This window comes from Mus pahari, chromosome 10 (genome assembly GCF_900095145.1).
Source record: "Mus pahari chromosome 10, PAHARI_EIJ_v1.1, whole genome shotgun sequence".
In the NCBI taxonomy this organism is placed as follows: domain Eukaryota; kingdom Metazoa; phylum Chordata; class Mammalia; order Rodentia; family Muridae; genus Mus; species Mus pahari.
The window spans coordinates 44,547,823-44,568,052 of NC_034599.1; the positions used below are offsets into that span (position 1 = coordinate 44,547,823).

At 47.6% G+C, this 20,230-nt stretch overlaps 1 protein-coding gene across 1 annotated transcript; it reads right to left on the reverse strand.

Annotated features, from left to right (window-relative positions):
- Nucleotides 1–190: 190 nt before the first annotated feature.
- On the reverse strand, nucleotides 191–18,205 carry Ankk1 (ankyrin repeat and kinase domain containing 1). Its single transcript, XM_021207788.1, is given in 12 exon segments — nucleotides 191–828; nucleotides 831–1,424; nucleotides 2,330–2,366; nucleotides 2,950–3,068; nucleotides 3,696–3,851; nucleotides 4,321–4,370; nucleotides 4,687–4,838; nucleotides 5,876–6,170; nucleotides 11,073–11,233; nucleotides 11,235–11,311; nucleotides 17,828–17,996; nucleotides 18,167–18,205. Coding segments are annotated over 12 exon segments (2,487 nt in total).
- Between the last annotated feature and the right edge of the window lie 2,025 nt (nucleotides 18,206–20,230).

The following is a 20,230-nucleotide window of genomic DNA, read 5'->3' on the forward strand; positions in this document are numbered from 1 at the left end:
ACCTCAAGGCTTCCTTCTGTCACTCAAGACACTGGTTTCTCTCAAGGTCAAAGAGGCAGCTGGGAAGTGACCTCTAAGATGACAAGTTTCACTTTCATAAGCCTCTCCTCTTCCAAGCAAAGGTCCACCTAATCTTCTGTCTGGGGTTCAGGCTCAGAAACTTCCAGAATGGCTAGTGAAGGCTCCTGTCCTACAAGAAGGTCACTATGCTCTGGTTTGGGTTGTGGAGGGCCAGCTGCAGGGCTGTGCAGCCAACTCCATCTTTGACTTCATCCAGCCGCACACCAGCTTTGACTAGAACTTTGAGGATGGCTGTGTTGCCCTTGAGAGCAGCCAGGTAGGCAAGTGTCCAGCCCACCTTGTTGCAAGCATGGATGTAAGCACCATACTCCAGAAGGTGGGTAATGACCAGGAAGGTCCCCTGGTGCACTGCCAGGTGGAGGGGAGTCCAACCTGACTGCTCAACAGCACTGGGGTTGGCCCCACACTGTAGCAGTGCCAGCATCACCCCCTCCTCCCCACAGAAGGCAGCCAGGTGCAGGGGAGTCCATTGCATACTTCCAAGAGCATCTAGGTCTACATGGCTCTTGGCCAACAGATGGATGATCTCCAGGTGGCCCTTGTAAGTTGCTAGGTGCAGGGGTGTCCATCCTTGTTGTGTGCGTAGCTCAAGGTTGGATCCATATCTGAGAAGCATCTTAAAGATAAGGTCCTTGCCCCTGGCCTTGGCAATGTGCAAAGGGCTATAGCCGCTGTGATCAAGGGCATCAGGGAGTGCCCCACGTTTTAGCAGGTGCTGAATGGCTCTGACCTTCCCCCTCTCCACACCAGGTACATGGGTGTCCTCAGGTTTCTCTGCCGAGCATCCAGCTCTGCTCCTTGTCCTGACAGAAGCTTGACCAAGCCAATGTGGCCAAACTAGGCTGCAACATGGAGGGGAGTCTTGCCCTCAGCCTCACGTGGGCTGAGGTCAGCCTGACGGGAGACCAGAAGTCGTGCCACATTCTCAGAGTTGTTTTGTGCAGCCAGGTGGAGTGGGGTCCAGCCCTCATGCTCCCGTGCATTCACCAGGGCCCCGTGGTCCAGGAGCAGATGGGCAATGTGGTCATCCCCATTCTGGGCTGCAAAATGCAGTGGGACCCAGCCGTCTTCATCTGCCAGGTTGGTATCAGCACCATGTGCCAGGAGCAGGGCACAGAGGTCAGGCTGCTGGTCCTGGGTGGCAATGAGGAGTGGCGTATAGCCAGAGGCTGTCTGACAGTCTACATCAACCTCGTGGGACAGCAGCAACCTCACCTGTTCCAAGCTGTCCCGGGCCACTAGAAAGTGTAGGGGAGTCACCCTGTTCTCATAGACATCACTTTCGACCAAGCTCTTGCTGTCAGGGAGCTGTAGGATCCATTTCAAGGAGTCACCTGAGACTGCTAAGAGAAAGAGATAGATTGAAAAAAATTATTATATCCTTACCTGTTCAGAGGTCACCTTATGCATTCCCCTGCCTTTCGGAGACACTTTCTAGAAACAGCTAAGGCTTGAGGGCAATGGCTTCCACGGTATCCAGGATCACTGATTCTGTTAGGGCTTTGAATCTGTGTTTTGTATTGTTTTGTTTGCAGAAGAAGCAGGATGAGCTGAGGCTGGGAGGCCTGGTTGAAAGTCATTACTCCACTCATAAGCATCCCCTGGCCTCTGCCTCTCTGAGCCTTCAGGTGAGGCTCTTTAAAAGGGAGGTAAATAGTGCTGGCTCACTCTACCAGTGGGAAGACAGATTAGGCGGGTAAGAATGTTCAGAGAAGAACCCGGGAGGAAGGCAGGCTGTAGAAGTCAGAGCTGCTCTAGAACTTGGGTTTGTATGCTATACGATCTTCAGACCTTACCACCTCCTGATCCATCTACAGGTGCCTCAGAACTGAGTAGCGTCCACTGCTAAGACCCAGTCCCTCTTGATCCATCTACAGGTGCCTCAGAACTGAGTAGCGTCCACTGCTAAGACCCAATCCCTACTGATTCTGGTTTTTATAGGGTAGGCATTGGACACTTCTTTTCCTCATTTTTCTTTTTTCTTTTCCTCAAATAAGTGTAACGCAAAGACAGTACTCAGAGCCAGTGTTCTATCTCTCAGGGAAGAAACAGGGAATCTACTCTTTTAAGAGAACAACCATGACGGGGAAACCGAACCAGAACTCCAAGAGTCTGGGTTTTTCTGAGCCACCCCTTATGTGTAGCAGGCCTGAGAGAGAGAGGGGACAAGGACGATGAGTGAGGAGAATGGACTCCGTTCTTTCATCCATGTGGAGTCTTCGGTCCCATCTCAGTACTACAGACTCACCACTGTCTGCAGTCTCCTGGTTGACCTCCTCGCTGACCTGCAAAGTAATGAGCAGGGTGGGTCATCAGGGATCAGCTCTGACCACCCCCCCCCCCGCTATTCCTCCTTCCAGATTCACATCCTGCCCTTCCTGGGAGATCTTCCTATACCACTGCCCCCCCCCCCCCCCAGTACATGTACAGAAGAAACGGAGCTCTGAGGCCTGGCCTTCATTCAGAGACTTAAAGGTAGATCTCTGGAACCCCTGATAGTCCCTGTCAGTTCCCATACCAGAGTAGAAACAGGAGACTTGAAGGATGATGTTGACATCCACACCGTGACAACTTAGGATGAGGTCCTTCCCAGGGACTTTGAGCCATAGCACCCATGATCTTTAGAGACCAGTTGGGTAAATAAGGGAAGGTGTCTTCCCCTATATATGCTGGAAGCCTCCAGCTAGTCTCCCTGGATTAGAAAGTATGGGCTAGCTTGGCTTATAGTTCCCACACCACCCTGAGCAGTCAAGTGGCCTTTTAAATGACAGCTGTTGTATATTCACTCTCAGGCTATCGAGAGACCATGGATGTCACACAGTGGCTTCCAGTATCCCCACAGTGACCTGCCTAGCTTGTCATATCCACCTTGTGGGGCTGGCTCAGCGATGGCTTGCAAGACACCTTCTGGGTCAGGGCTTCACACTCAGGGTCTGCCATGGGGCTCTGGAACAGGGACAGCAGCATGTCTGTCTCGATGGTCACATCTGCTCCCCAAGGAGTAGGGGTAGGGGAAAAAGGAAACAGACAAGCTCAACGGTACTTACTACATTTCAGATATTCTGATGTTTCCCATATTCCCTTAAACACATTCCTAGGTTTACGTATGTTTCCATTTGCCCACAATGACATTGGAAACTGAGCCCCACTCTTGACATGGCTGGGGTACACTTGACAACTCGGTGACCCTCTGAAGGTAAGCCTTTTGTCACAGAAAGTGAAGGCAAGGATCCAATGGTCTCTAAGGTGCCCACCACTCTATGTGTTACCCCTAGAGGATCACATGGCCTCATTCCATTCAACCTATGACTTTATAGATTCCACAGTATTGAAAGTCCCCAGAGACAGCTATAGAGCTCAGTGTCAGGACTGGGTTAGATGCTATGGTTTCTACTGGCTGACTCTACCTCCCTTAGGCACACAGAGAGCACTGTCTAACACAATCCATCCTCAGCTGTGTAGCTCAGAGAACCTGTCTCCCAGCCCCACCCTGAATATGTCTTATATATCATTTTGAGCTCTAGTGCCAAGAGCGTCTCTGCATGTATCTCAGGAGAAGGCTGTCTTCTGTCTCTCCCCTTCTAGTTCCTGGGTAGGGAAAAATGGGCAGATACTTCGGAAGCAAGGCCTCTTCTTGGGGTCTTGGTCCCAACAGCGCTTCATCAGGTTCACTATTTGATGGACCGCCTCTGGCCACTCAGCAGAGACATCCTGCAAGGAGGGCCTTGTGCCTGCAGCTACCCAGATGATAATGGTCATCATATTGAGCCCTGTAAGAGAGGAGTCAGGTAGTGTGGTCAGATGACTGGCAAGTGGGTGGAAGCTGGGAGGATCCTAACCGGATAGGAATGCAGTGGGTGTCCTAGACATGCTCAGTGAGTAGACAGTTTAGTCTGGGACCTAGCTGAGGCTCCAACTGAGCAGCTTAGTCACCAGTCCAGCTCTAGCAAAGACTCAACATGATTCCTGCATCCTTTCTCTGTGCAAAGGCAGAAGAATAGACGAACAGGCCCAGAGAAAGGCCTTGGCCTTCCACACTGTAAAGTGTAGGGGCTTGAGTGTTAGAGTGATGAAGCAAGGTCAAGGCTGAGACTTGCTCACTATTTCACAAGTTTTAGCACTTGGGCACAGAGGGAGCAGGGTAAGGTAGAAATCCATAAGAGCTCATACTATGGTTCACACATTGTCCTGTGTTCTCCAACCTCAACGTCCCATAGGCATAGACCATGATCATGTTACCTGCATAGGGTTTCTTCTGAGTGAGAATCTCCCAGATGACAATCCCAAAGCTGCAGTAGGGAATATAGTAGTAGTCTAGTAGCCATGGTCCCTAGCCAGGGGCACCCCACCATCTACTTGGTCTAGTATCCATGATCTATGTAGTCAGAGGAACCCAATAGTCTACTTGATCTATAATCTTTAGCCAGGGGGCCCCACAGTCTCTACAATTCCAGGTAAAGTGTCTCCAGGTCCCCCTCATCTTTCCCTTTTCATCAACACATGGAGGAACCAGTCTCAATTCTCATCCTACCCTGCCTGTCAGCAGTAGGGACCCAGCCAGGGTAGCAACCTGCCACATGACACAGAGCCCAGCTGCCCACTCGCCTGTACACATCATATTCAGGCCCCGGAGCCTTGTTATTCTCCAGGAACATTTCAGGAGGGATGTAGCTGAGTGTCCCCCTCAGAGCTGATCTCTCAATGTACTGCTTCTGGGTTGACTGCTCCATCCACTTGGACAGGCCAAAATCTGAAATCTGGGAGAAAGCAGGATAGACGTCAAGGACAGGACAGCGATAGACACCTTCTAGAAGCCACCTGTGGCCCCCTTCCCACTCACTGCCATTGTCAGTATATCCTGTTTTAATATAGGTCATGTGGTTCTCAACTTCACTGACTCTCAACTCTACTGATCACTACCTAGATGACCTTGAACCAGTCATTCATGTTCACAGAGCCTCGGTTTTCCCATCTGTAGGCTGGGAATCTGTACATCTCCAATCCTTGTTCTTCCCATCCCCATGAATCCTGAAACACTCACACCATCTGTTTATCCTCTGCTTCTAGCCTGTCAGACTGTCATCCATTAGGAGACAATGAGATTGGGTACTGAGATGACTCTTTAAACCCCTTACCCTCATGATGGCTGGGTAGTCACATAGCATATATGTGCATTATGAACACATCTCACTCATGATTGAGGCCCCTTACCTGCTGTCTCTTCAACTTTGCCTAAACTTAAAAAAAAGTTTTGTAGAATGCCTATATATTGCAACTAGGGTCAGAAAATGAAGAACCAAAGGTGTAACTAGAGGATATAAGAGGCCCTGATGGGGAGATCAAGAACGATCTCCCCAAGGAGGTGACGACTGATCATGAGCTGAGACATGATTAGGAATTTGCTAGATGAAGAGAGGGTGGGGGAAGAGAATGTACAAAGATCTCGATGGCATAAAAAAATATTGAAGATTTGAGCACTGAAGCAAAAGGCCATCACAACTTACTAAAAATCTCCTTTATACACACACATTCCTTCCTCAGACAAAGGACCTGAGGGGAAGAGATTACTCTATCAGTTTTAGAAGTGTGGTCCAGAGAACACTGTGGGCATCACAGCTCCTGTCTCATGTCCCAAAGTTGTCTATCCATCCATCTCTGTTTCAGACTTAACCTCTGTGCTCACAATTTATTCAAAGAAAGAAAAATGGCTCAAGTTCTTGGCTGGTTCAATGATTGGAATGTAGACAATCCTGCAATATGGAAGAGGCCTGGTGTATACCGTCAGGGCCCTCACCTTGACATGCATGTTGTTGTCCAGCAAGATGTTGCCTGGCTTAAGGTCCAGATGGAGCAGGGGTGGCTTAATACTGTGGAGGAAGTTCATGGCCAAGCTGGTCTCGTGGATGATGCAGAGCTTGAGTGGCCAGCAGAGGCTGTGGGTAGGTAGTGTCTTCTCCAGGGAACCACTGGCCATGAACTCCATCACAATGCCCAGGGGCTGCTTACAGACCCCATAGATAGAAACGATGTGTTGAAACTTAATCTTCTCCATTTTGACTGCTTCTTCAAAGAGGCAACTTACCTCAGAGCTGTGGAGAGCCAGGAATGGGGTGGAAGAAGAGGGAACAGGAATTATTACCAGGGCAAGTGGCAAAACACACGAATGCAGCATGCTACAAGCTAACTAGACCCAGAGAAGCCTCAGGAGCTTCCAAGACAGTGGAAGAAAAGGAGAGGTCTGTAGGAGTGTCAGCAGGCAGCCAGGCCTGGGGCTCAAGCTGTTATCAATGAAAGGGTGAGATACTTGCAGGCTTGGGAGTCTATCCATTCTGCAGAGCCATTCACAAAACGCCGGGAACACAACCTACCATTTATCCTGCCCACTTGCTTACATGTTCGTCTTCCCTAGCAGCTGCTTTCGAGCCCTTGGAAGACCAGAATTACGCTTCCTGATTCTGTTTTAAAATAGCATCTGTTTCCATTTTGATTATGAAAATAATACATGCACCTTGTAGAAAACCTAGGAGATGCAGAGAGCTATAAAAAAAAGAGAGAGAAACCTTGCAGAGCTGGCCTTGGCTAACATTTTAGTGTGTTCTTTTATGATGTTTTCCCAGAAGTCTCTCTTTTTCTACGTTCTAACACTTGCCTGCACTGGTATTCTCCTGAAGATCTTTAATGAAAGTCTTTAATGGATGCAGAATAGTCTGTGTTATGGATGAACTATAATTAGTACTCTTTGCCTCCCCCCCCACACACACACATTGCCACAAACTGCACAATACATCTTTGTGAGAATGAACTGAACTGAAGGGGAAGCAGGTCCTCTCTCTCATTGCACTGTGTATGCCCACAGAACTGTAAATATGCAAAGTGTAAGAGTGTTTGGGGATTGAGGGGATGGGGATTAAGGAGGAATGACATTTTAAAAAAGCGAAGTGTCTGCAGAGCCGTGTTAATGCTGCAGTGGGATGCTCCTGAAATGTGTTCTTAGGGTCACCCTGGGAAACCAGTCAGGGGGTTGGTCTGGCCTCCAGGAATAGCTACCACTCTCCAGACATCTGAGAAGCTGGTAACTACAGGGCTAGCCTCCTCTAGCCCTTCTCTGCTGTGCCAGACAGCTCTGGAGTGCTTTACTGTCCACTCTTTCTTGGGTGTGTAGAAAACAGAATAATGTCGGCCCCAAGGCAGACAAATTACTGGGACTTTAGGTAGCACTGTGCTGCCCTCATGGCTTAGTTCTTCCACTTGAGATGTGCATGACTTTGGACAGAGGATTCTCTGGGCCTCAGTTTGAACCTGCAGAATGGGAATAATAGTAACTGCCCCGCACAGCTCCCAGACACATCGACTTCTTCAGTGGCTTTCTGTCTCTCTGGCCTCAGCTCCCATTGCCCCAGCAGACAGTTCCAACGACTTTTCTCTTATCCCGGCCATGTCCACGTTCTCCTGCATCTTCCCTGCAGTCTTTGTGTTCTCCTTCTCTGTCTCCTTGCCTAACTTAGAAGGCTCGGCCCTTGTGCTCATCTCAGATGCTCTGCTCATCCCACCTTGTATCCTACTTTCTTCTGCTCACCATCAGCATCTCCAATCAGGCATATGGTGCTTTGATACTGCACGTGTCAGAAGCTTGTCTCTCAGGCAGTCTCCTCCTTTAGCCTTATGCATCTCGGCCAGTATGCTTCCCGTTCTCCAGGGCCCATACAGGTCCTGGATTCATCTTTATCTCATTCTCACCACCAACTCCATCACCGAAATTCAGTAAGGATCTGGCTCCTTCTTACCACCTCTGCCATTTACCCTTTACCTCTGAACCCAAGCCTCCTAAATGGCCTTTCTGCTGTTGCTCCAAATACTTCTAAATGTTAAATGTACATTGTAGGGAATAGAGAGATGGTTCGTCGGTTAAGCATGCATACTTTCTTGCAGAGGATCCAAGGTCTGATTCTAGCACCCACGTGAAGTGGCTCACAATCACGTGAAACTCTAGATCCAGGTGGGTCTGGTGCCTGCCCTGTCCGTGCATCTGGTGACCTTCTCCTCCCTCAGCATTGAAGGTAAAGGTCTCTCAAACCCTGACAAAGGTCCTTGAAAATCTCCTCACCCTCACCCCTGTCAACATTCTCTGACCTCATCCCTTCCTAACCCATTCCCCCCTTCTCTCTGCCCATGCGCTGAGTGTGTTGCCACTCCAGAAACTCTGCATGCACTGTCTCCTCTGCCAAGACACCTCCTCTCACAAAACCACACGGCCTGCTCATTCATCTGCTCCAAAGACAACTTGGGTCATCTTAATTCGTGAGTACCTCAGAGACAAGCCTGCATAATCGGCAACACGGCCTCAGCTCTACTCCTTCCAACTCCTGCACGTGCAGACGGCCCCCAGATTAATATTCCTAGATCAAATCTGTTCTTGGGAGATCCCACTACTCAATTCTCCTTATTCTTCACCAGCTGAGAAAACGTCTAGTAGCCCTTACTGCTATACACAGAAACTGTACTTGTTCACTTGCGCATTGCTTCCTTCATTAGAATCTAAGCCCCATGAGGGCAGGACCTTAAGTGTTCACTTTGGGTTTAAAGCAGATAATATTATCTCTGCCCTGGCTTCAAATACTACCTAAAACACACAGCATGCGAATGTTAATTGTAGCATATGCTTACCCCTGTAAACTCTTTTTGATTGAAGGCTATCTTATGCTTAGCATATGTGAACTTCCACAAACCTGGTCTTTTTTTTTTTTTCTGCCAAGGCCATCATTCAACAAATATCTATTTGATAACTATGTGCCAGACACTAATAAGACAGAAGGTCCTGTTGTCATAGAGTGACATCCTGGTGGGTCCTGTCTTCCTCTGGCATACCAGGCAGTGTGTAGCCTTCACTCAGCAGCCTTCTTTGGTTTGCCTCCCACAGTGAACTAACATAAGACCATGTCACTCCTCAACACCCTTCTCCTCCCTCTATCTCTACTACCAGCACTACATTCTGGGTCTCCATCATCCATGGCCTGAAGATGTCAGTCTCTTAACAAGAGCAGCATCCATTCTCCCCCATCCAGTCCATTCTGTAAGCTGCACATCTGGTTGATTCCTGTCCACACTTGTTCGGCAGCCTGGATGCAAACCCTTCAGTGGCTTTCCACTGCTCCTTCACATTGCCAGTTCCAGCTGCAAGGCCTTTTTCTTACCCCTGCACACATCATGCCCCTCCTTCACAGGTCCTTTACATGTCCCATTGCATGCAAACTTTCTCCTCACCTACTTAAATCACACTCTCTTCACATTTTAGCTCCAGGGTAACTTTCTCAGGGGGAGGTTTTCTGATCTCAGGCAAACTTTGTCAGGAAGAGCTCAAAGGACTACACATGATTTGTTTCCTGCCTGTGTTGCCGGAGTGCTTAACATCTTTCCTCTGAGCTGCAAGATCCACAGAGTGGTGACATGTCTACTTCACTCATTATTTCCTCCCAGGGGCCATTATTGTGTTTGGCACATAGTAAAGAGCAATTAGCCTTTATCAAGTGGATGGATGGATGGATGAATGGATGGGGGAGCTAATAAAGCAATAATCATAAATCTCCAAAGATAGTCATCCACAATAACATCCACTAGCTACACTCAATGAATTCCTTAACACTCAATGAGTCGTAAGAACTTGGGAAGGAAAACTGGCTGCAGGTTTTTATCACAGTCACGGACAGGCAGGTCAACACCATCCATTTTCTCATGCTATTTGTTAAAAACATATTTCTTTGTGTGCATGTGTGTGTGAATGCACATGTGTATATAAATGCACATGTGTCACCATTCATGTATATATATATATATATGAATGTATATACATATGTATGTATATACATATATATATATATATATATATACATATACATAGACGTGTGTGTGTGTGTGTGTGTGTATGTGCATGTGTGTGTATGTGTGTATGTCACAGGATAACTTGCAGGAGCCTGTTCTCTCCTCCTACCATGTAGGGGGGTCAAACTCAGGTCATCAAGCTTGGCAGTCAATGCCTTTATATGCCAAGCCAACTCACCAGCTTTCCTCGTGTTCTTTATTTCAAAGACTATACATGGTTTGGATAAACCTAATACCTAGCCCTATTCCAGAGCTAAGAGTACTCTAGGCAGAGCAAGGAACTAATGCAAAAGCTTCTGTTGGGGGTTTTCATCAAGTCACAGAAATCACAATAAATAACATCTAAGTAAGAACCACTGTGTGTCTAGTTGATGTCCCAAGAGGTGCTGGGGTGGACATGTGTCAATACTGGGGCCTAACATCCCAGAATGTCTCCTTCCTGGCTGTAAGAGGAAGCACATAGCAGGAACACACAACACAGTAAGGCCAGAGGCACTAACAAAGAAGAGGCTGCAGCACAAACTCTGACAGCCAGGATCCAAAGCAGACAGATAGCATGGGATGTTGGACTTGACTTCCCGGCAGGACTTACGTTAGCTGGCAAGTGACCTGGGCCCTGCCTCAGTTAATCCCCTGTGGAAGGCCAGCAGTGTGGCATCAGCTTCCTGTTGCTTCCTACTGGGGCAACGTCTAGCCTTGCAGCCCCTTTAGCCTACAGTGGCTGGCATGGAAAAAGAGAAGGTGACACATTACAGGTCATTGAGCAAAGCGTCACATTTCTTGGAAAGCTCATTGCTACCCTGAAAAAATGGAGTAAAGAGCGGTGCCCAAGCTTTATCATATAACCAGAAGGAGGCCAGGCCAACAAAGGAATTTTTGCAAGGCAGTTCCTACTTACTGTTGACTTCTTGGGATGCCAACAAGCAGGCATTGTTTGTCTATTTATTTCATGTTCAGAGAAAGAGCCTAGTCTGAGGAAATTCAGATCACAGGGCTCATTTAAAAACACCTGGACAGTCAACCCCAACCCTAGCTTATGCCTTTCCTCTGAGCTCCCTAGACCAAAAACTTGTTCTACCTCACTCTCTGCTCTGTGGAAGCGGGCCATCAGCTACCTGGTGGTTTCCTTCTGGAGGCACTGGGAGCACTTGATGGCATACTGGGTCCTCCAGTGCTTGTGCCTCGCCTGGAACACCTTGCTGAAGCCGCCACTGGCTACTAGGTGCCATTCTTCCTCAAAATCATCCTGGGTGAAAACGGTGAGTCTGCCCAGCTGGCTGCTCCAGGGGGCTGACTGCCATGGGGTTCGGAAGCCTCCTGGCTCTGTGCGGGCACCATACACTCCCCTGTGCCTCTGCACCGCACCACACCTCACTCTTGCTAGCTGGGCAGCTCCAGGAGCTTCTGCTTCCTGCTCTTCAGGTCTGGTAGGGTGGGAGTGATGAGGTGAGCCTGTCCTCCCTCCTTCTTTATCTTCCAAGGTGAGGAAATCCGCCAGCCCAGAGCCTGAGACTGCAGAAGAGCGGAAAAGATCTGGTCCTGGAAGAGGGGATGCTCCTCTCAGGCAGCTTTTTCTTCCTCAGTCCCAGCTAGCTCAGCCTAGCAGAGTTAGGGAGGGCCAGAGCTGTGTTTGCAGCTGGAAGTCAGATCGCAGCAGGAGAGGCTGGCCTGGCATTGTGGTCCAATGTTAAGTGGGAGCAGGCTGCTTTGCATCTTCCTGCTACCCCTCCACAGAGAACTTGAGCATGGGGGCAAATGACAGCATTTGCCTATAGCAACTACAGTGCATGTGTTCCTCCTTTAGTCACGCCAGGACAATGTCTTTGGGTGAACTCTAGAAAACGTCAGCCTTCCTGACTCTGGTCACAAAGGTTGAGCACCCATGCGCCCCCTAGAGTCAGTGCAGTGACCCAGCAGTTCTGTCATAGCTGAAAGCCAATGGAGACTTTCTCCAAACCAGGACAAGTTGCATACGGGGAAGTTCCCCCCGTCTGTCTCCATTTTCCACTCTGCAAAAGTGTTTCAGAAGACGTGCTGGGCGTGTTCCGACAGGCTCCAACGTCAGCTTGGATGCTGAGGGGAGGACTGGTCACTGTAAAGGAATGAATGAATTCAGGAAGCTAGGGCGGATGCTCCATAGCAAGGAGAAGAAGAGAGGGGAGGAGCAGGAAAGGAGTGGGAGGGGAGGGGAGGAGTAGGAGGGAGGAGGGAAAGGGAGGGGAGGAGATGGGGAGGAAAGGAGATCACACATGGCACTAATGTCTGCCTAGTTTCTCCTTAACCGTTATTGGGCCTTATTTTTATTTTTATCGGATCTCCCTGGGTTTTTCCACCTTTATAAAATGATTTGGTAATAGGAATATCCATTCATTCTCACCTTATACAAATATAAAAATCTAACGGATCATGGACTTAAATATGAAACAAACATAAAATCTTTTGAAAAATATTCTTTTCCCCTTTACACCTTTGAGACAGGGTTTTACTATGTGTTCTACTGATCTTGAGCTCATATGGAAACAAGGCCCTCTTGCCTCTGTCTCCCAAGCATTGAATTGTAGCATCATTGCACCTGACCCTATAAGGAAATGTTTATGGCCTAGGGTAAGGTAGAAACAAGAAAACAAAAACCCGTGAGGACAGACTTAAATACCATAAGCATGACTCATAAATTGAAGATGAATAAACTGAACGTTATGAAAAACACCTGCTCTGGGGAGGGCCACAGGAAGATGATGAGAAGATGAACGACACACAGGGAGAGAATATTTGTGAGCTGACTCCTGGATAATCATGTCTTGCTGGTTCCTAGGAGATAAAAGGATACCTTCAAAGTTAATGGCTAACAAGTGAAATATTTATCGAGTTAGAAAACGGAGAAAAGACTCAAGCTCATTTTACTGGGGAAGCTACACAGATGGCAAATAAGGACCTGAGAATATGCTCATTGTCATTAGGCAATACACAAATGCTAAGTGAAGCTACAATGAGATGTTAATGTACACATAACAGAATGTTAACATATATCAAGGACAAATACCCATGAGAAAGTGGACTATATAAACATTGTTACTCTGCAAGACAGTGAGTCAGTCTCTGAGAATATATAACATATATATGCTAAATGACCTAGCAATTGTCCTTTGAGAAAACAAACCCCAGAGAAATGGAAACCATGTTCACACAAAAACCTGCACATGACTGTGAGTTGTAGATTCCTATGGAATATCAAAAATGCCTGGAACAGCCGAGCAGGTGAAAGGTTGAACACATTGAGGCAGACATACACTATGGAATGATTCTCAGAGACTGTTGCCAGGCTCAACTGGAGAATTATAACGGTTTTTCAAAACCAGAATTTAAAAGGTGTATATATTGTATGTCTCCATTCACAGTCTTGAAATGACACAATTACAGGGATGGGAAACAGGGTGACAGATGCCAAAAGTGGAGCATAGAGAAATGTGGATGCAGCTGCAAAATCTCTCCGAGGAAACGGTTCCCTGTCTTGACCACGTCGGTGGTGGCTCTGTCCACAAGCAATAAAATATGTCTCATTTTCAAAGATACCAAACCGACCTGAATGTGAGTGGTACAATCCTCATGGGCTGGAGTCCTAGAATAAATAAATGAAGGAAAGAAAACAAGCTAAGCCTTAGCATTCATTTCTCTCTGCTTCCTCCCTGGTATACAACGTGGACAGCTGCCTAACACTCCTGCTGTTAGGGCCTCCTTGTCATAATGAGCTAGATCTACCCTTAAGTCTAGAATCCAAATAAATACTTTTGCCAGGTGGCTTGTTACAGCACTCAAGGCACCTAATACATATGCTGGTAGAAATGTGTCTAGTAAAACCACAGGGATGAGATCTCAAATAGAGACGGAGGAACACTTAGAACAAAGCTCATCTTGTTATAAACTGGCAAAGAATTTACTTGGATTCTCTCTGGGTCCGAGGAGCGCACGCAAGATCCAAAGTAGGAACAATGAACTAGGAAATCTGGCAGAAAAACTGTCTAAGCAGCAAACATTCATGCTGCTCCAAGCTGCTGCTGGTCACATGCAGTGATCTGTGAGCACAAAGGGGCTACTTAAGCCGCCGTGTTTGGATGAACCCAGCACAAAGCCAGAGGCAGAGACATAATGAAAAGAAAAGCAGAGTACAGAAACCTGGAAAACTCAACCCTGCCACACAAAGAGAAAAGGTGTGCAAGTGTGAAGCCAAGAGATTCCTTTCTAACTGTGAATTTGGTGCAGAAGGAAGGGAGCCCGGTGTGGTTCACCAGAAACATGGTGTGTGTGGGTGGGGGGGCATGAGTGGGGGCCTAAAAATGGGAATATGTGGGGGCAGTTCTGAGGTCATTTCAGAGAACCCTGAGGTTGTCTCTAGCACCCTAAGTGCAGGATGAAACCATTGACCACCTCAGGTCCCCACTCCTTAAACCTAGCATAACATCCCTTGGTTAATTCAAACATGGCTTGAGCAGTTCCAGCCCCAGGTGTGTCATGTGACTCAGATATTGAGGTGCAATCTGTATGCTTAAATGGAATGTATATATGGTTCTGTACGCAGTAATACAACATTCATGGAGGCATGGCTTTTGTCCACCTAGATCTCAAAAGATACATGCATAGACACAACGCTACAGAGGTGAACCCCTAGGAGGGCCACACTGAGGAGAAATGTGGCATTTGAGCTGCTGTAGGGTCCCCAGGCTAGTCTGTGGCAGAGCTGCAGAGGCTGGGCTACTGTTGAGACCTTGGGATTCGAGATCCACCAGAATGTAAACCTTGCATGGAAGAGCCACAGTCGTCAGAGGACAAAGCCCAGAAATACCAGACCATAGATTCCGGCTAACTAACATTTGGGGGTCCAATCCACTAAGTATCTAAAAACGGGTGCCTTTGAAATGAAAGATTGTCTTCCAGGTCTAAGATTTAATATCCGCTGTCTTGGGTTTGGGACTCATTTGGGGGAGCTGCTCCCTCTTTCTAGCCTGTCCTTCCCTTGCATTAGGGATACTTACTCTACACCTGTTTTGCCATTGAACTTTATTTTTTAAATGTCTATGTGTTCACATGTACACACATGTACAAGTGCTAACAGAAGCCACGATCCGGTGTCCTATAGATTTCCTGGAGGCAGGCTTACAGACAGCTGTTTGACACTCGTGCTGGCAACCAAATTCTGGTTCTCTTTGAGGATAACAAGCTCTCTTAACCACTGAGCAATCTCTCCAGGTCCCTGCCACTGAAGTTTAAAAGAGAATTGCTTTTTCCTTTTATTAATTTTACAGTCTCACAGCTGGCCTCCGGTCTACCAAGCTGAGAATCGCCGTATTTTGTGTTGTGGAAAAGAGGAGTGTTTTGGAGGCCGAGTTTCTATTGTTTATGCCCTCTGAAACTCATATCGAGTGATGGGAAGTGGGAGCAAGGTGAGCATTAAAAGGAGATCAAGCTGTTAAGAGGGAATAATGCCGCTCACAGAAACTGAATGAACGCTTGCAGGAGTGAGTGCTTGCTTGCTCTAAGGGACTTGGTAGGTTACCTTAGAAATGAGTTTTGAAAGCAGCCACGCAGAAAGCTTTGCACTCATCACTGTGATCAAAACACTTGGCAGAAGCAACCTAAAGCAGGAGACGTTTATTTTGCCTCCTGGTTTCAGGGAATTCCAATGCCCCCTAAGAGAAAAGGCATGGTAGAGGGGACCTGTGGCTCCATGGCTGTAGGAGCATTTGGCAGTGCCCAACATAGGATGAACAGACCAGAAAGAAGAGTTTGCTCCCCAAACCAGAAGCAGACCCAACTTTCAAGGCCTACCCCTCAGTGAACCACTTCTGCTAGCCTACCTAGGCCTTATATCCCAAAGGTCAAAACCTCCCAAAGCAGCCCCACCTACTGGGGACCAACTGTTCAAGTTCATGAGCCAGTGGGGGGACATTTACATTCCAACCCTGACAGCTGTCATATCTGTCTCCTCAACGTGTGCCTTCTTGCCTTTCCATTTCCCATCCATGTTATGACTCAGTACCAACACAATCTAGTCTCCAGAACCATAAGCCAAAATAAGTCATTATTCTTCATACATGACTTGGTTTATAGCAGCAGAAAATGAGCTAAAATAGCCAACAACACCCGAAAAGTGTGGCTTAAACATGGAACAGGTATGGTACCTCATGGTTTCCCATGGTTCCCCATAATTCCCCCATGGTTCCCCATTGTTCCCCATGGCATTACTACCAGAACCGGGTGAATTCCCTCATAAACAGAAGAATCAAGCCACTCATTGGTCCTGGTCCAAGGTAATAGAAGTCAAAGGTCCAGATCCAAAACAGTAGGCTGGTTTTGTGTCTTGAGTTTGTTTGGAATGAACTGGGGTTCCTGATGTTTGTGTTCATGCTGGTCCCCAAACCTCTTCAGAAGCAACCTACAGGGGGCTGCCCTTTTCTAGCCACCACCCTGCAAGGAGGACTGTCTTTTTTTCAGTGACTTCAAGGATAGCACAGCAGCAGCCCTGCTATCTGAAATGTCTGCTTCAGCACTATTCTTACTGCAGTCCATGACCTGAATTTTGTACAATTCCATTAGTTGTGAGAAAGAAACGGAAGGGCAAGCATTATTTCTTTGTTGTTGTTTTAGTGATCTGGAGACTAGATAGGCAGTACAATGAGGACTAGATAAACAGTGAAGGGAAGAGGGGACCAGCTCTTCTTAGAGGTTATTCATGGCTCCTCTAGAGTCCCCTTCCACCTGAATGGCTAGACTCCAGGCCTTAGGTCCCCAGTTGTTCATAGCTACCTTCAGATGAAGATAAAGAACTCTCAGCTCCTCCTGTACCATGCCTGCCTGGATGCCACCATGTTCCTGCCTTGTTGATAATGGACTGAACCTCTAAACCTGTAAGCCAGCCCCTATTAAATATTGTCTTTATAAGAGTTGCCTTGGTCATGGTGTCTGTTCACAGTAGTAAAACCCTAACTAAGACACTTAGTATTTTATCAAAAGGTGCCTGTCACTTTTGTTGTACTGGAGCTTTGTGGCTGTGTGGGATTTATAGAAGGAGCAGGTCTTTTGGAAGAGAGCAGAGGACAGCAGGTATGGGAGGAAAGGGGATGATTAGACTGTGTGGACGGTGAGGAAGTGCTATGTATGCATGCAAACAATAGAAAGATCTTACAGTAGGGGAGGGGCACAGTGGGCAGCTGCAACTCAGCCAGTAATGCCCAAGCTTCTTTCAAGTGTTGAAACATGTCAGTGAACCCCAAAGATGTTGCATCTAGGTTGAAATAGAAGATAGGCTGGCCTAAAGGGGGAACCAGAACAAGACTCTAAAACTGTATTTTAGGGTTTAGTGGGTCTACACTGGATGGTTTATGTGCAAAAGCAACATAAAACTTTCTCAACCTTTTTATAGGGAAGAATAATTTGAGGGACAATAATAGATGTGCATGTCTTATATTCAACCTAAGTCTTATGAATCACAGATCTTACATGTCATCTGAACACTGCATAGGCATCTAATGGTCGTTTAAGGAAAATAACCCGAGAGCCTTCTCAGTGGGACTTGGGAAAATGCTAAATTCTCCATGATCTTATTAGTGCCCCCCACACACATTCCATATACATGCACATCACACACACACACACACACACACACACACACACACACACACACACTCACACACACACACCAATTTTGTAAAGGTTTGAAGAGGGCACTGACAATGGCTACAGGGGACAGGGTGTTGTTGATCCTTTGAAGGGAGTTGGGAAGCTTTTCGAGGTAGCTTTTCAAGTGAACCCCAAACTTGTCTGTTTTCTTATTCCCACCTTGTTCAGAGCATTGGAGTCACTGGGTACTAATGCCAACCTTTCCCACTCCTCTGGGGTGTTGTAGGCATAGCTTGGACTCCACAGGATGCCCGCTGAGGCTTCTTCTGTTTCTCGGAATAAAGAATGGGACGAGCAGCCCACGGAGAGTGGTAGAAATAGAGGTACTGCATCAATGATGATGGCAACCACAGAGCACAGAAGCAGGTCTGCAAATTGGGAAAGGCCATATGCTAAAAGCAAGGTTCTGATCCTTTATTGGTCCTTTGCATCATGCACATTCTCTCTGCCGTTTGGAGGGCTTTTCTCCCACATACTGTATGAGATAGCAGGGTTGAGAAAATGGAGTAATGGTATCTGCTGTCTGTTCCTCCCTTGCCATTCCTTTCTTCACGTGCTCATTGTCCACCTCATCCATGCTAGACAAGTACTCTCCCATTCAACAGCACCTTGATGTCTCTCTCTCCAGCCTCACCACCCTGCCACACAACCTGCTCCTCACCCCATGTGAGTTCCTACAGGTCCTTTCCTTCTCCTTCTGAATAACACCAAACCTGGACGTCCTTGCCTTTAAATCCCACCTTCGAGCTAGGTTCACACAGGACTCTATCCAATCCTGATCAAAATCCTCGAGTTTCAGAACTTCTGAGAAGAGCCTGCAGGGACTGCCCAGCAGGGGCATCTGTGGAAGTAGCTACACCAGTGTAATGAAGTAGCTCCCCTTCTTCAAAGCCTGCTGTGTGCAAAGCCCAGTGTGGAGAGCTTCATAGAAGTCACCCTAGCTAATTCTCATGACAAACCTATGAAGTAAGTATCCTGCCCCCCTTTATGAACAAGACAGAGGGTGTGTGTGGGTTAAGCTAACTCAACAAGGCTATGAGATCATGAAGGGTGTAGAGCAGCTTTGAACCTGCAGTCTGACCATGGAAGGGCTACTTCCCAGAGTCTCCTGGTCTTTCGTTCCTCCATTTCTTTGATCCTTAGGTCAGGTCATTGTACACCTAGGGGTAAATGTTAAAGATTCCTCACTTGGCCCTTCTGAGTCAGAGCTTCCTTGTGTGTAATACGAGAAGGTGTGGGCTGGACATCATGGTTCAGTGACTTGCACTAAGCAAATATAATTAGAGAGATTCCACCTAAGCAGAACTCAGAGGGATGAACCCCAAGTAAATTTCAGGTTGGGCCTAGGACTCATTTCTCTTGCTGTACCCACCAATAATTCTCTCTAAATTTCTGTTGTACTTCAGCTCACCTCTATCCATGTGAGCATTCATCTCTCAGCGTCAGGAGATGAACCGTGTGGGTGTGTGAGCACATGTGTGTGCTCCAGCTGGAGGGCAGGGGAGGGTCCTAAGGAGCAGAAGGAGATGCTGAAGACTAAAAGCACAAAACTGAGGTTGGGGGGCGGCCATGTGACAATGGAGCGATGCCCAGGCTGAGCTGAATCTTCACTGGCAGAAAACCCCAGACACAGTGAGCAGTTTGTCAGAACTGGCTGGTAGCAGGAGTGGAGCTTCAGAATTAGGAAGACCTCCCAGCTCCACATCTAGGGAGGCCTGAGGCTTCGGGGTGGCTGGCAAATATTCTCAGCAGTGTGTCCTTCTGTTCTGCCATTTCCCTTCAGGATGCCTCTGCATCCTGCTGGGGTTGAGCAGAGCTCAGTCCATCTAAAGGCAAAAGCCTCCCCACTCCTTCCTTCACACACACACACACACACACACACACACACACACACACACACACACACGGCAAGAGGAATTACTCTTTGTTTTGTGTTTTGGAAACTGAGATTACATTAGAGATCTTGCTAGAAAGATGAGCCATCCAGCTGGTGTCTACCTGCCTTGTAGCTGGTGTGTGGTCAGGAGCTGAGAGGGGGTGATGGTCAGTGGGACAGACATTCCTCACTGTTTCCATGGCAATGTGAAGATTGAGGCTAATGACCTCCTGATGAGCGTGTGGTTGGAGTGACAGTGCTTGGGATCAATAGAGTTTTTCTTAGCTTGAAATTAGGACAAAGGGGAAATAATAGTTGAGTCTGTTGGGAAAGGGTCTGACCCCAGCACCTTGCACTAGAGCAGTCAGAGGGACCTACAGATAAATACTCCACTCCTGAGTTCTGAGTGCCCAGAACTCCAGCCTCGCTGGGATTGACATTCTTAGACTGACTGTCTCATAAGTATACAGGGAGGCCACCGCTGGCTGTAGGTGGGATTGGGGGTGTCTGTGTGCATACATAGGATGGGGGAGTGGCAAACGTGGGTCTTTGGGTGGATAGGGAGGGAAGGGGAGAAATCATTTCTGGTATATCCATCACGACCATTAAGCCACCTTCCACCCTCCCACCCCTGTGCTATAAGCCTTGAGTATCCAAACTGGGGACAGTCAGATGGGACCACTACTCCCATTTCACAGAGAAGAAAGAGACTCAGGAAAAAAAATT